Source organism: Mauremys mutica, chromosome 4, assembly GCF_020497125.1.
Source record: "Mauremys mutica isolate MM-2020 ecotype Southern chromosome 4, ASM2049712v1, whole genome shotgun sequence".
NCBI lineage: Eukaryota > Metazoa > Chordata > Testudines > Geoemydidae > Mauremys > Mauremys mutica.
Genome location: NC_059075.1, coordinates 121,368,822 through 121,385,963, shown reverse-complemented (window position 1 = coordinate 121,385,963; position 17,142 = coordinate 121,368,822). Strand labels below are relative to the sequence as shown.

Genomic DNA, 17,142 nt, shown 5'->3' with positions numbered 1-17,142 from the left:
ATGGCTCTTGATACCTGGGCAAAGGTATCATAATTCTTATGGCTAGAGCGCAGCTGTGTCTGCACAGATTCCTCCCCCGAAACACTGATGAGGTCCATCAGCTCGCCATTGCTCCATGCTGGGGCTCGTTTGCCACGTGGAGGCATGGTCACCTGTAAAGATTCACTGATTGCACTCCACACCTGGCTGAGCAAACAGGAAGGGGATTTTTAAAATTCCCGGGGCATTTAAAGGGCGGGTCACCTGAGGCCAGGGCATTAGAGTCTGACCTGATGAGCAGAGTGGCTGAACAGGCATTCTGGGATACATACTTATACCCTGGAGGCCAATCACAGCGCTGGTGTGTGGCCACACTTGATGACCAGCGCTGCAGCACCAGCGCTGGAATCCTTATTCCCCATGCTGAGTGAGGTGTACGGCCAGCGCTGCAGCCAGGGAGTTGCAGCGCTGGAAGTGCCCTGCAGGTGTGGCCACTTACTAATTGCAGCGCTGGTGGAATCATAGAATCATAGAATCATAGAATTCAAGATCAGAAGGGACCATTATGATCATCTAGTCTGACCTCCTGCAAGATGCAGGCCACATAAGCCGATCCACCCACTCCTGAACTAATTCTTTCCCTTGACTCTGCTGTTGAATGCTCCAAATCGTGATTTAGAGACTTCAAGTAGCAGATAATCCACCAGCAAGCGACCCCTGCCCCATGCTTCGGAGGAAGACGAAAAACCTCCAGGGCCACTGCCAATCTACCCTGGAGGAAAATTCCTTCCCGACCCCAAATATGGCGATCAGCTGAACCCCGAGCATGCGGGCAAGACTCTCCAGCCAGACCCTCTGAAAAGGGCTAACAATATCCCAACATTGACCCTTTGTACTAATTACCAGTGTGGCACGTTATTGACCTATTGACTAAACCCGTTATCCTATCATACCATCCCCTCCATAAACTTATCCAGCTTAATCTTAAAGTCATGGAGGTCCTTCGCCCCCACTGTTTCCCTCGGTAGGCTGTTCCAGAATTGCACTCCTCTGATGGTTAGAAACCTTCGTCTAATTTCAAGCCTAAATTTCCTAACTGACAATTTATATCCGTTTGTCCTCGTGTCCACATTAGCACTGAGCTGAAATAATTCCTCTCCTTCCCTGGTATTTATCCCTCTGATATATTTAAAGAGTGCAATCATATCTCCTCTTGTCCTTCTTTTGGTTAAGGAAAACAAACCGAGCTCCTCAAGTCTCCTTTCATACGACAGGCCTTCCATTCCTCGGATCATTCTAGTGGCCCTTCTTTGTACTCGTTCCAGTTTGAATTCATCCTTCTTAAACATGGGAGACCAAAACTGCACACAATACTCCAAATGAGGTCTTACCAACGCCTTATATAACGGGACTAGCACCTCCTTATCTCTACTAGAAATACCTCGCCTAATGCATCCCAAGACCGCATTAGCTTTTTTAATGGCCACATCACATTGCTTACTCATAGTCATCCTACGATCAACCAGGACTCCTAGGTCCTTCTCCTCCTCCGTTACTTCCAACTGGTGCGTCCCCAGCTTATAACTAAAATTCTTATTAGTCATCCCTAAATGCATAACCTTACACTTCTCATTATTGAATTTCATCTTGTTACTAATACTCCAGTTTACAAGGTCATCCAAATCTCCCTGGAGGATATCCCGATCCTTTTCCGAATTGGCAATACCTCCCAACTTGGTGTCATCCGCAAACTTTATCAGCCCACTCCTACTTTTGGTTCCGAGGTCAACGATAAATAGATTAAATAAAATCGGACCCAAAACCGAACCTTGAGGAACTCCACTGGTAAACCCCCTCCAACCCGACAGATCACCCTTCAATACGACCCTCTGCAGTCTCCCCTTTAACCAGCTCCTTATCCACCTCTGGATTTTCATTTCGATCCCCATCTTTTCCAATTTAACCAGTAATTCCTCATGCGGTACCGTATCAAACGCCTTACTGAAATCAAGGTATATTAGGTCCACCGCATTTCCCTTGTCTAAAAAATCTGTTACTTTCTCAAACAAGGAGATCAGGTTGGTTTGACACGATCTACCTTTTGTAAAACCATGCTGTAATTTGTCCCAGTTGCCATCGGCCTCAAGGTCCGTAACCACTCTCTCCTTTATAATTTTTTCCATGACTTTGCATACTACAGATGTTAAACTAACAGGCCTGTAGTTACCCGGGTCACTTTTTTCCCCTTCTTGAATATAGGAACTATATTAGCTAATCTCCAGTCGAACGGTACAATCCCCGAGTTTAGAGATTTATTAAAAATCATCGCCAATGGGCTTGCAATTTCACTCGCCAATTCCCTTAATATTCTAGGATGAAGATTATCCGGGCCCCCCGATTTACTTCCGTTAAGCTGTTCAAGTTTGGCTTCTACCTCAGATACCGTAATGTCTACCCCCATATCTTCATTCCCATCAGTCCCTCTACCACTATTCCTTAGCCCTTCATTAGCCTCATTAAAGACCGAGGCAAAATATTAGTTTAGATATTGTGCCATGCCAAGATTATCCCTAATCTCCACTCCGTCTAAAGTTTTAAGCGGTCCCACTTCTTCCTTCTTGGTTTTCTTCCTATTTATATGGCTAAAAAACCTTTTGCTATTGGTTTTAATCCCCCTCGCTAGGTCCATCTCCACCCGGCTCTTTGCCTTTCTCACTGCTTCCCTACACCCTCTGACCTCAATAAGGTAGGTTTCTTTGCTGATCCCTCCCATTTTCCAGTCCTTGTACGCTTTCTGTTTTTTCTTAATCACCCCTCTGAGACGCTTGCTCATCCAGCTCGGTCTAAAACTGCTACCTACGAACCGTTTTCCCTTTCTCGGGATACAGGCCTCTGACAGCTCCTGCAACTTCAACCTGAAGTAACCCCAGGCGTCTTCCGCCTTTAGATCCCTAAATATGTTAGTCCAGTCCACTTCCCTAACTAGTCGCCTTAATTTAATAAAGTTAGCCCTTTTGAAATCGTAAACCTTAGTCTCAGATGCAATTTTGTTTATCCTTCCATTTACTTTGAACCGAATTAGCTCATGGTCACTCGAGCCAAGGTTGTCCCCTACAACTATTTCCTCAACAAGGTCCTCGTTACTCACCAAAATCAGATCTAAAATGGCATCCCCCCTCGTCGGTTCAGCAACTACTTGATGAAGGAATTCATCAGCTATCACGTCTAGGAAAAGCTGAGCCCTATTATTATTACTAGCATTTGTCTCCCAATTTATATCCGGGAAGTTAAAGTCTCCCATGATCACACAGTTCCTATTAGTATTTACCTCCTTAAAAACATTAAAGAGCTCTCTATCCATATCCAGGCTAGATCCAGGCGGTCTATAGCACACCCCAATCACTATCCCAGGGGATGCTCTAGTAGTTTTCTTCCCCTGCAAATCGCCAGTGTAGCCATACCCAAAGTTAGGGAAGAGGCCTAATATGATTGACATGAGTTATAACACCCTCCCCTCACAGTCCTAGCCCACAGAAATGGAAGGGTAAAACTTGTGAAATTGTTAAGTACTAATTACTGTTTTTTCACTTGAAATCTCTAGAAATGTACCTGTTGGTCAACCGAGAAAGCTGCTACCTCATTCCCCTGGGCCCCAAAATTAGAATTTAACCTATACACTTGAATAAACATAGTTTGGGGGTAATTACCTGTGTGTAAGCAATATGTTAATTTGGGCCATGGGCAGAACCATTATGTAATCTTTCAGACCATTGGCTTATTGTGCTTATCTTGTCTTGCTGTTAGAACCTATCCAGGGGGATGGGAAAACCTATCCCTGTTGCTTCTCTCCGCCCAATAAGCACCATATATAATCTATTGTAACTAATTGTTTTGCAGTGTCTCTAAGCCTAATAAGCAAAGTGACACCCCGCCAGTGCTGTGCGTAATAAACTCCTGTGCTTGACCCTACATGGTGTGAATTATTGTTCCTTCAGATGGGGGCTTGTCTGGGATACAAGCTTGTGAACTGATTAAGGAACTAAGACTAAGGTCCAAGAGAGGTGAATATGTTTAATTTACCACCTCATTACGCTAGAAATAGAGGTCTCTCATCCCCTTTCAGACACATCTTGTTCCCACTTTTTAAATTTAAGTGCAAAGGAGGACACATGTAGTACAAGCAGAGGAGTTAATAAGGGTACCAATTGGGAGGGGAGACATGTTCAAAAGGGTTATGTACTGTTTAAACTAAGGGGTGTGTTACAGAGGACTTAAACAAACCACCAGCAAGCGATTGGCCGTGAGTTAAGCCCAGGACTGGCTGGGTACGCAAGCAGTAGGCAGTGTAAACTGGTGGCCCCATTTTCTCATTGCATGTAACACTGCAAGTCCTAGGGGAGTGCCCCCGGCATATGACATACATACAGGGGTGGTTCCAGGCCCCAGCACACCAAGCGTGTGCTTGGGGTGGCATGCCGCAGGGGGCGCTCTGCCGGTCGCCGGGAGGGCGGCAGGCAGGCAGCCTTCGGCGGCATGCCTGCGGAGGGTCCGCTGGTCCCGCGGCTGCCGTGGAGCCGCGGGACCCGCGGACACTCCGCAGGCACGCCTGCGGGAGATCCACCGGAGCCGCGGGATCGGCGACCAGCAGAGCACCCCCCGCGGCATGCCGCTGTGCTTGGGGCGGCAAAATGTCTAGAGCCGCCCCTGCGTACATACCTTTGAATAGCACAAGTCTCCAATAAGGCTGGGAATTGTGTGTAACTTAAAACCGCGGTGTTCAAAGAAGGGGGAGACATACATCCCCATCAAAGCTGTCAGGTGTGGAAATTAAGACCACGGAATTTAAAGGGGGAAACGTAAATCCCCATCAAAGCTAAACAACCGTGGAGACTGAGACTACGGTGTTAAGGGGGGGAAACGCACATCCCCATCAAGACTGACGGCCATGAAGATTGAGATCACGGTGTCAAGGTGAAGACGTACATTCCCAACAAGGTCTGCAGCCAGGGTGATTAAAACCCATGGCATCAAAGGGGGAGATGAGAGTCAGCCCTCGGGAATATTTGAAGTATAAACATGTCAAAACTTGGCAAACAGCAGTTAAAAAAGCAAACTATGTTGCAGCCGAACCAAAGGAAGAATTAAATGGTGAAGTGACCAAAAAGGTGACAAATCAAACAAAGCAGTAATAGTTATATTAAATATACTCAACAAAAAAAAAAGAAAAATACAACCTTAAAAGCTGAGAATAAGGCACTAAAAAAGCAAAGCCCATGCCAGAATAATAACACTCCCTTTAAAATGTGTAACTGTCAGAAAACTGAAAAAGATCTCAGAGCAAGAGAATCACAATCACTATGCCTGGGACATGCTCCCAGATCAGAGGGTGGGGGGCTCACATCTGGCAGCCAGCTCACACTTGCCAGCTAGCCAGCTGATTAACTATCCATGGGCAGATTGGGCAGATTTGGCAGATCTGGCAGCAAGGAGCAAAAAAAAAAAAAATCAGAACCCCCTTCATACCTGTTCCCACATATGGGCCAGTATTTCAAAGGCCAAATCTGGGCACTGCCAGGGATAACGAGGGGGAGCCACAGGATTAATTGCCCCAGGGGAGCAAGTACAACATATGGCTCCAATTAGGACACAGCATAAAAAAAATCAGAAATCTCAATAACCAGGGTCAGCCAACATGGGGATTTAACACAAAAACCACTGATATCTACCATCCCTTTACCCCACAGGAAAAACAGGCACTGCTGTCCGAACTCAAATGTGATAACAAAAACACTGAGTTCTGGGACAAGCTGGATGGCATGACTGAAATGCATGGCCTACATAAAAGGGATGTCCACATCCTGGCCAAGTGCAAATGCCCCAGAGATGTGTGGGACAACTTAAAGAATAAATGGAAAAGCGGGCACTGGGCTGAGGAGAATGACCCCAACCGGGAGGCCAAGGAAGCACCAGCCTGGAACCCACACTAGGCGCGCAAACCACCAACTGGGGGGACCTTGCACTCAGTTGTCCAGCAAAAAGGGGAGTCTGCCATGTCTTATGCCGAAAAGAAGTGGAATGCATTCCGCGCTTATTCAGGCCTGAAGAATATAAGATCCCAAGACCATAATGTGTTCCTACAAATTCTAAAAGAAGGGTTGTCTGCAGATCACTAAGCAGTCCTGGCAGTAGGCATCTACATTTTGAAGTATTCCCCTTGCAAAGAAGAGTCAGAAAAAATTGCATTTACAGTGAAAAACCAGCAGTTCCTCAGGGGTTCCATAACTCTCCCTCCATCTTCCATAAGGCAATGGCAAAAACAATAGCACGAGCGCTCTTGGAGGGGGATACAGTAATATTGCAGTATGTTAATAACTTGCTAATCACCAGTTCAAATGAGAGGAACCACTTAAAAACCCTAAACAGACTGTTCATATATCTTTGCAAGGCTGAATTTAAATTAAGCACAAAAAAGCTCAGTTACAACAATCAAAGGGCCTGTATTTAGGGCATAACATAGTGCAGGGAATAAAAGCACTCACAGTAGACAAAAAGCAGGCAATTCAAGAGTTAAAAAACCCACAAACACTTAAAGAAGTTGGAAAGTGCTGGAACTCCTTCATATCTGTAAAACATATACACCGGAGCACTCAGAGATGGTGGAACCGATTCAAAGCCTCACTAGAGGCGGGAAGCCTGCAAATGAGACAGTGATATGGGGCACAGAACAAGAGGAGGCATGTCCGGGAGCATACACGGCTACCTTAAGACCCTCTGTATCACAGGGGTTACCAGAATGCGTAGCAGCGCTAGATTGCGCTACCCGGGCAGTAAAAGCCTGCAAATCCTACACTCTCATGGGGAGGCTGGTGTTACATAAACCTCATACACGTATTAATCTCATGGTTAAAATCTGTAACAAATGCCCAGAGAGGTCAGTGGAAATCAATGTTGTGCTTACAAAACCCTAACTTTTCTATAATAAAAAAATAAATATAGCTAAATACCTAAACATAAATGAAGAAGTACACGTGTCTGAACAATAAAGCAAAAAAAAGTGTTTAAAAAAGTTTTACAAAAGCCATTAAAAAATCCAAATATAGTTTTGTATGCAAATAAATCAAAAAAGTATAAAAATAAAGTGCCACACCCGGGATGGGCAGTAGAGCTCGGTGACGGAACAGTAATAGTGTCAGGTCAGCTCAATAAATCCCAGTCAGCCCAAGAAGCAGAGCTAACAGCTCTGACTAAAGCTCTGTAATTGGGGGGAGTGCAAGAAGCTCACTGTATACACAGACAGCAGATACGCATTCCGAGCAGTGCCTGACTACATGGACGTGTGCTCACGCGGGGGTCTTAAAACAGCAACCGACAACCAACCAATGATATAAAGGCAGTTCAGAGACTAACAAAAGCTGTCAAACTACCATCAGGACTGACAGTAGTAAAAATAAAAGCACATAATAAAATCTCAAGCAAGAAACAAAAGGAAAACTACTGGTCAAACAAACGTACTAAACAGGCTGCACAGGCAAATTCTGTCAGGATTTGTACTACCGCAATAATTTAAAAACAGGTACATTTTAAAAAGCTATTTACAACCATAAGCCCCCACCATTTTAATTTAATTTTAAATGAAGCTTCTTAAACATTTAAAAAACCTTATTTACTTTACATACAACAATAGTTCAGTTATATATTATAGACTTATAGAAAGAGACCTTCTAAAAACGTTAAAATGTTTTACTGGCACACAAAACCTTAAATCAGAGTGAATAAATGAAGACCCGGCACACTGATTAACTGAGCTTTAAACTAGGAATTTGGGGGAGATGGTCCAGGTAATCTCCACGCCGGAATTCAACATTGAGAGAGAAGAAAACAAAGTAAGAGAGGATACAGGTAGGAGAATGGACATAAGGAGGAAGGGTAGTGTAGATACCAGTTTAATAGGTGATACTGGTGGTAGAATGTCTGTGCCTAATTGGGTAAAGAATGTCAGTGAAGCCAAACAGAAAAAATTAAGATGTTTGTACACTAATGCGAGGAGCCTAGGTAACAAAATGGAGGAACTAGATCTACTGGTGCAGGAAGTGAAACCGATATTATAGGGATAACAGAAACATGGTGGAATAGTAGTCATGACTGGAGTACAGGTATTGAAGGCTATGTGCTGTTTAGGAAAGACAGAAATAAAGGCAAGGGTGGTGGAGTAGCATTGTACATCAATAATGAGGTAAACTGTAAAGAAATAAGAAGTGATGGGATGGATAAGACAGAGTCTGTCTGGGCAATAATCACATTGGGAAAGAAAGTTACTAGAGCCTCCCCTGAGATAGTGCTTGGGGTGTGCTACAGACCGCCAGGATCTGATTTGGATATGGATAGAGACCTCTTTAATGTTTTTAATGAATTAAACACTAATGGGAATTGTGTGATCATGGGAGACTTTAACTTCCCAGATATAGACTGGAGAACAAGTGCAAGTAATAATAATAGGGCTCAGATTTTTCTGGATATGATAGCTGATGGATTCCTTCACCAAGTAGTTGCTGAACCAACAAGAGGGGATGCCATTTTAGATTTGGTTTTGGTGAGTAGTGAGGACCTCATAGAAGAAATGGTTGTAGGGGACAACCTTGGTTCGAGTGATCATGAGCTAATTCAGTTCAAACTAGATGGAAGGATAAACAAAAATAGATCTGGGACTAGGGTTTTTTATTTCAAAAGGGCTAACTTTAAAGAATTAAGGAAATTAGTTAGGGAAGTGGATTAGACTGAAGAACTTGTGGATCTAAAGGTGGAGGAGGCCTGGAATTACTTCAAGTCAAAGTTGCAGAAACTATCAGAAGCCTGCATCCCAAGAAAGGGGAAAAAATTCGTAGGCAGGAGTTATAAACCAAGCTGGATGAGCAAGCATCTCAGCGAGATGATTAAGAAAAAGCAGAAAGCCTACAAGGAGTGGAAGATGGGAGGGATTAGCAAGGAAAGCTACCTTATTGAGGTCAGAACATGTAGGGATAAAGTGAGAAAGTCCAAAAGCCATGTAGAGTTGGACCTTTCAAAGGGAATTAAAACCAATATTAAAAGGTTCTATAGCCATATAAATAAGAAGAAAACAAAGAAAGAAGAAGTGGGACTGCTAAATACTGAGGATGGAATAGAGGTTAAGGATAATCTAGGCATGGCCCAATATCTAAACAAATACTTTGCCTCAGTCTTTAATGAGGCTAATGAGGAGCTTAGGGATAATGGTGAGATGACACATGGGAATGAGCATATGGAGGTAGATATTACTACATCCAAGGTAGAAGCCAAACTCGAACAGCTTAATGGGATGAAATCGGAGGGCCCAGATAATCTTCATCCAAGAATATTAAAGGAACTGGCACATGAAATTGCAAGCCCATTAGCAAGAATTTTTAATGAAACAGTAAACTCAGGGGTTGTATCGTACGACTGGAGAATTGCTAACATAGTTCCTATTTTTAAGAAGGGAAAAAAGTGATCCGAGTAACTATAGGCCTGTTAGTTTGACATCTGTAGTATGCAAGGTCTTGGAAAAAAATTTGAAGGAGAAAATAGTTAAGGACATTGAGGTCAATGGTAACTGGGACAAAATACTATATGGTTTTACAAAAGGTAGATCGTGCCAAACCAACCTGATCTCCTTCTTTGAGAAGGTAACAGATTTCTTAGACAAAGGAAACGCAGTGGATCTAATTTACCTCAATTTCAGTAAGGCATTTGATACGGTTCCACATGGGGAATTATTAGTTAAATTGGAAAAGATGGAGATCAGTTTGAAAATTGAAAGGTGGATAAGGAACTGGTTAAAGGGGAGACTACAACGGGTCATACTGAAAGGTGAACTGTCAGGCTGGAAGGAGGTTACTAGTGGAGTTCCTCAGGGATCAGTTTTGGGGCCAATCTTATTTAATCTTTTTATTACTGACCTTGGCACAAAAAGCGGGAATGTGCTAATAAAGTCTGTGGATGACACAATGCTGGGAGGTATTGCTAACACAGAGAAGGACCAGGATATCATACAGGAAGATCTGGATGACCTTGTAAACTGGAGTAATAGTAATAGGATGAAATTTAGTAGTGAAAAGTGCAAGGTCATGCATTTAGAGATTAATAACAAGAATTTTGGTTATAAACTGGGGACACATCAGTTGGAAGTAAGAGGAGGAGAAGGACCTTGGAGTATTGGTCGATCACAGAATGACTATGAGCCGCCAATGTGATATGGCTGTGAAAAAAGCTAATGCAATCATCTCAGGGAGGGAGAGGAATTATTTAAGCTTAGTACCAATGTGGACACAAGAACAAATGGATAGAAACTGGACATCAGGAAGTTTAGACTTGAAATTAGATGAAAGTTTCTAACCATCAGAGGATGAAAGTTCTGGAACAGCGTTCCAAGGGGATTAGTGGGGGCAAAAGACATATCTGGCTTCAAGACTAAGATTGATAAGTTTATGGAGGGGATGGTATGATGGGCTAGGCTAATTTTGGCAATTAATTGATCTTTGATTATTAGCAGGTAAATATGCCCAATGGTCTGTGATGGGATGGGATCTGAGTTACTACAGAGAATTATTTCCTGGGTGCTGGCTGGTGAGTCTTGCCCACATGCTCAGGGTTTAACTGATCGCCATATTTGGGGTTGGGAAGGAATTTTCCTGCAGGGAAGATTGGCAGAGGCCCTGGAGGTTTTTCACCTTCCTCTGCAGCATGGGGCACGGGTCACTTGCTGGAGGATTCTCTGCACCTTGAGGTCTTTAAACCACGATTTGAGGACTTCAGTAACTCAGACATAGGTTAGGGGTTTGTTACAGGAGTGGGTGGGTGAGATTCTGTGGCCTGCATTGTGCAGGAGGTCAGACTAGATGACCATATTGGTCCCTTCTGACTTTAAGTCTATGAATCTATGAATCTATGAACCACTTCTGAAAGGTTGCCGACTCCTGTTATAGTGTATAAGTACTTTAATGAGGAGAAAATTCTGGATACTAAAGGGCTCTTTAATCTTGTAGAGAAAAGCAGAACAAGAGCCAAATCCTGGAAGTGAAATCCAGACCTATTCAAATTAGAATACACCAAATTTTAACAATGAGGGTGACAACCACTGCAACAAGCTACCAAGGGAAGTGGTCGATTCTTCAAGTCTTCAGATCAAGACTGGAGATCTTTCTGGAAGATGTGCTTTAGTCAAACACAAGGCATTGGGCTCAACACACGAGTAACTAGTTGAAATGCTATGGCTGGTGTTATACAGAAGATCAGATTAGATTATCTTCTGGCCCTAAAATGTGTGACTATTAAGATTAGAGATGTGTTGGTGGATTGTCAAAGGGAATACAGATGCATATGCCCCACACGTGTCCAGTTTAGGAGAGCACAGCTGAGGAAATTAATGGGATAGTCTCCTGCTTCCATAGCTTTTGCGTAGCCATCTCTGGAATATTGGGTTCAGTTCTGGGAACCAAGGTACCAGAAAGATGTTGACTGACTAAGCAGAGTTCAGAAAAGATTATATATATATTCAATAAGATTTGGATCAGACCCTAGGTAGGGGTGTGAAATATTTGGGATGAGGTAAGGATTTGCAGAGGGTGACATGGGTGACTATAGATAAGAGTAGTGGGAAGCAGTTTAAGAAGATTTAGGCTGGCTATCAGATAAAATTGCTTAACAGTGAGATGAAGTAGGCCATGGGGGAAGCCCCATCATTTGTGGTAAGGCCTGAATACCTTCAGAGCACTCTATAGCATGAATTAATTAAACTGGACACCTCCAGGAGGTGTGCATTGATATCCTCAATTTACAGAGGGGCAAATGAGACACTGAGAGGCAAATCCAGGACTTGCCCAAGTAACACAGCAAGTCAGGGGTAGAAACAGAAACCAGCTCTCTTTGCTCTCAGTCTCTTGCCCTATCATCTAACCTGCACTCGCCTCTCTGTATATGGGATTGTGATGGAAACTCTGGACCCAGACCCTACAGCTCATAGGGGTAGCTCCACTGCAGTCTGCACCCCACTCTCTGTTCCATGCTGGGGGTGGGGAATGGGCATATCATGAATGGCTTCTTGAGTGGGTCATGTATTAACAAGCTTCTGCCTTCCCATCTCAGTAGGCAATGCCTATGGAGACCATGGAGGAGGGAAGCAACCGCACCCTGGTGACACGATTCATCCTTGTAGGTTTCATGACAGAGCCACACCTGCGGATGGCCCTCTTTGTGCTCTTCCTCATCTCCTACAGCCTGACACGCACAGGAAATCAGGGACTTATGACATTGATCTTCCTGGAGCTGCGCCTACACATTCCCATGTACTTCTTTGTGGGCAGCCTCTCCTTCCTGGATATCTGGTATTCCTCAGTCTACACCCCCTGGATCCTGTCTGACTGCGTCACCAAGAGCAAAGTCATGTCCTATGCCGGCTGTGTTGTCCAGTTCTTCTTCTCCGCTGGCTTGGCCTATAGTGAGTGCTTCCTGCTGGCTGCCATGGCCTACGACCGCTATGTGGCCATCTGCAACCCGCTGCTTTATGCCTCCGCCATGCCCAGAAAGTTCTGCTTCCAGCTAGTGGCCGGCTCCTATGCAGCTGGCTTTGCCAACGCCATCATGCACACAGGAAACACCTTCCGCCTCCGTTTCTGTGGGGACATCACCATCAATCACTATTTCTGTGATGCGCCACCACTGGTGAAGATGGCTTGTGATGACACCCGGGTTTATGAGCTCATCCTGGCCACTGTTATCAGCTACAACGTAGTGGCCACCACCACTCTCATCCTAGGCTCCTACACAGCCATTGGGATGGCCATCTTGCGCATCCACTCCGCCTTCTCCACCTGCTCTGCCCATCTAGTCTCTGTCACCCTCTTCTATGGCTCCATCCTTTTCATGTACTCACGGCCCAGCTCCCAGCATACTCCAGAGTGGGACAAAGTGGGTGCTTTGTTTTACACTGTGGTCAACCCTCTGGTCAACCCCATGATCTACAGCCTGCACAACAAGGATGTGAAGGAGACACTGAGAAAGCCTTTGGGAGAGCCACAGCACCCAAGTGAATGGCGGCAGCAACGGCGTGTCTGAATACACAGATGAGTCAGAGTTCTCTGCAGTGTCCTTAGTTATTGATTTAGGCATGAGGGACTTGCCCCACTCAAGAAGGCTGAACTGGAGACTCTAGGTCTCTGTCAGTGGGAACTCCTCCATACTGTGTGCCCCCATGGACAGCTCCTTGACCAGTTCCCAGCCCACACCTTGCCACGAGCACAAGCATGGAGCAAAAATAGTAGTACAGCAACACAGAGACAAGAGAATAATAAACATGCCTTGATGCAACTAGTCCAACTGCTTGATTCTGTTGTTCCTGACTTATGAGGAGAGTCTGAGGGAACTGGGATTATTCAGTCTGCAGAAGAGAATGAGGGGCGCTTTGATAGCTGCTTTCAACTACCTGAAAGGGGGTTCCAAAGAGGATGGATCTAGACTGTTCTCAGTGGTACCCGATGATAGAACAAGGAGCAATGGTCTCAAGTTGCAGTGGGGGAGGTTTAGGTCTCCTTTTTCACTAGGAGAGTGGTGAAGCACTGGAATGGGTTACCTAGGGAGGTGGTGGAATCTCCTTCCTTCGAGGTTTTTAAGGTCAGGCTTGACAAAGCCCTGGCTGCGATGATTTAGTTGAGAATTGGTCCTGCTTTGAGCAGGGGGTTGGGCTAGATACCTCCTGAGGTCCCTTCCAACCCTGATATTCTATGATTCTATGATTATGATTCTATGATTTTATGTGTTACTGAAACATGTTGTAAGGTTGAAAACACCCACAAGCAGCCTTCCAGGTACAACAGTAAAAAGGCCAAACAGCAAGGAAGAAGATATAAAAGGGGGACAATGACATCATGATGGTATCTCACTCTCCCTACAAAAACACAGCTGAAAATACCTGAGGAACAAGGACTGAACTGTGGGAAGTGATGATCCCAGACTAGAGGGATTTTTAGCCTGTGTATGAAAACCTGGGACAGCCAAGATAGCTTGTGCCTTAAGAATCCATGACAGGGGGGATTCTGAGACATGATTTTTGCACACGGGGGGGCTGGCAACACTTGGGGTCCCCTCCACAGTGGGTCCTGAAGGAAGAAGTTCCCTCCTGTTTTGTGCTTGCAGGTTTTTCCCGCTGTGCACAATAATTAGGCCACCAGCCCCAACCCCGCAGCCTCCATGATGTACTTCCCACACCTGCCCTTTGCAAGCACTGTAGCTCCTTCCCTTTGAGCCTAACATCCAGGCAAGCCACACAGATACTTTCCCTAGGCTCATCCCTTGGGTATGAGGTGCCGGGAGCTGCCATAGTTTTTTAGGTTGCTGCCCCCTTGAGAACCATTTGGGGGAACTGCCCTAAAGCCCCCTTCTTATTCCTCTCTGGCTGCAAGGCCTCCTCCCTCAGTCTCTCTTGCTTCCTCACAGGCTCTGTGCAGGCCTGTATCCTGCCTTTCTGTGCCTCTCCCAGTCTCCTGCTCTTAGGGTTGCGATCCCTCCAGGATTGTCCTGGAGTCTCCAGACTTACAAACAAGTTAATTAACTTTGTTCTTGATGTAAACACTATGCTAGCTTTAAACTGTAACTGATACAATGTAAACAAACAGACCCTCCACCCTCTGTGATTACAGGGCCAGGAATCTCATAGGAATGAACACACACCCCAAAAGTGGTGGAGACAGTAAATTAAAATATGGTTAAGATATAGAATGTATGTTAATGAATGGCTGATGTGCACGAATGGTTAGGGAGGTGCCAGCCTAGAAAGGGAGTATCATTCGGCCGAAGAATGTGTCAAGTGGACCACCAGACAACCCCCGGAGGGTAAACGGGGATCCACCCCATCACCTGGAAGGATGAGAAACACAAACGTTGGACAGTATGAAGCCACTAGGAATGTGCCACTTTAGACAATGTGGAGCCACCAGGAATGTGCCATCTGCTGATTGAGTCAGCAACAGCAGGATGAAACAGCTCCCATAGACTAACATAGGAATTAACTCCTATAAGAATGAACTCCAAAGACTGAGGACTTTGAGTCTCTGGTTCTGCTGCCAGCCTCCAGGAAAATCAGGTACATCTGACACAGACCGGCTCCATCCTCATGACCAAGATACCTGGGCAGTAACTTGGCATGAGCAACTTCTAGGCTGGTAACTATAACACCTATACAGAACTTGAATGAATGATTGTGTGAATATATATATGTGTATGCATGTGTGTATAAGGAATAAGTAGTAATAGGGATTAGTCAAACAGCGTTGTTTACTTTTATCTTTTGCTTTATTATTATATTTACAATAAATGTGGCATCTTTGCCTTATCCCTCTTAATAAGATCCTGCTGGTTTTTATTATATTGGTATAACAAGCAGGCAGGGCCGAGAGAGAGACCTGACCCCGAACATTGGTGGAGCTGGGACCCCAGGCCCTCAAGATTACTGGAGCCCAGGCACCACAGGCCCATACAACTTGCCACCCCAGTCCCCATGGCCATGGCAGCATGGGATTGCTGGTGCTGCAGCATGCACTCCAGGAACCCTCCAGCCTTCCGTATCAGCTCTGCAGCATCAGAACTGCAGAGCCCAGACTGGAGCAATGGAAATGCCTGTTTTCCACAGAATCCTTCCCTCACGGCTGGCTCGGGCGACCAGATGTCCCGTTTTCATGGGGACAGTCCCGTTTTGGGGGACTTTTTCTTCTATAGGCGCCAATTATCCCCCACCCCCTGTCCCATTTTTTCACAGTTGCTATCTGGTCATCATAGGGCTCGCGCATTGAGAGCAGAAATCCCTGTGGCAGTTAATGTTGCTCTAATCAAAGCTGCCAAGGGCTGTGCAGCTTCTTGACACACCATGTAAAGTGATCAGTTTGTAGGAAGGCATAAAGCCCTACACTGATTGCTCTAAGAGGATTCCCCTGAGCAATTAGGGAAGGCAGGACCTTATTTCTTACCTCTTGTAACAGGGCAACAAGGGGTTAAGGAGCTGCTCTGGCCTCAGCCAGCCCCACCCCAACACACCTGGGGCACGGCAAGCACAGACTGGGGGAAGGATTTAAAAGGGAACAGGCAAGCTCACTTGTGGGCAGACCTGGCAAGAGGTGGCGGGAGAGAGGCCAGAGACCATCTGGCTCTTTGGAAGCTCTGGGATCCTCAGGATGCACAGGTTAGGAGACATGTGGCTCCTGCCTACTCCACATAGGGGCACCGTTTAGGGGGGAAGCAGCAAAGAATCCTGTGGCACCTTATAGACTAACAGACGTTTTGCAGCATGAGCTTTCGTGTGTGAATACCTACTTCTTCGGATGCAAGCAGGGGGGGAAAGCTATAGATAATAAGTCAGAAAATACCATATTGCCCCTATAGAAGTCCATGGTACACCCACATTTTGAATACTGCGTGAAGATCTGGTCACCCTATCTCAAAAAAGTACAACGAAGAGCAACAGAAATGATTAGGCGTATGATTAGATTTTGTATGAGGAGAGATTAAAAAGACTGGGACTTTTCATATTAGAAAGGATATGACTAGGGGGCATATGATAGAGGTCTATGAAATCATGAATTGTGTCAAGAAAGTAATTAGGAAATGTTAGTTACTCATTCATCGAACAGAAGAACTAAGGGTGACCCAATGAAATTAGTAGGCAGCAGATTTCAAACAACAAAAGAAGGTATTTCCTCACAATCAAGCTATGGAACACTTTGCCGGGGGATGTTGTGAAAGCCAAAACTGTAAGAGGGTTCAAAGAAGAACTAGATAAATTCCTGGGGAATAGATCCATCAATGGCTATTAGCCAGGATGGGCGGGGATGGAACACCGTGTTCTGCATGTCCCTCGCCTCTGTTTGCCAGAAGCTAGGATTGGACGACTTGGTGATTGCCTGTTTTGTTCATTCCCTCTGAAGCACCAAGTAGTGGTACTGTTTGAAAACAGGATCCTGGACTATATGCTCCTTTGTACAGGCAGTGGCGGCCAGAGGCAGAGCTGGGTGGGAGTTTTATTGCCAGAAAACGGGGATTTATAGACAAAACTTTTCAAGGACAGATTGGTTTCAATGAAAGGTTTCTCAGGTCAAAAGGACCTTTGGGCTTTCAACTCCAGGC

At 45.1% G+C, this 17,142-nt stretch overlaps 1 protein-coding gene across 1 annotated transcript; it reads left to right on the top strand.

The window, feature by feature from the left end:
- The first annotated feature begins 12,138 nt into the window (after window positions 1-12,138).
- LOC123368023 (olfactory receptor 9G4-like) lies at window positions 12,139-13,255 on the top strand. The gene has a single exon (XM_045012457.1). It carries the CDS (start codon window positions 12,139-12,141, stop codon window positions 13,084-13,086), a length of 948 nt encoding a protein of 315 aa, XP_044868392.1. The 3' UTR covers window positions 13,087-13,255.
- Window positions 13,256-17,142: the final 3,887 nt, after the last annotated feature.

What these genes read in the sequence shown, in the direction of transcription:
- LOC123368023 (XM_045012457.1), top strand. Translation starts at nt 12,139, where the DNA reads ATGGAGGAGGGAAGCAACCGCACCCTGGTGACACGATTCATCCTTGTA.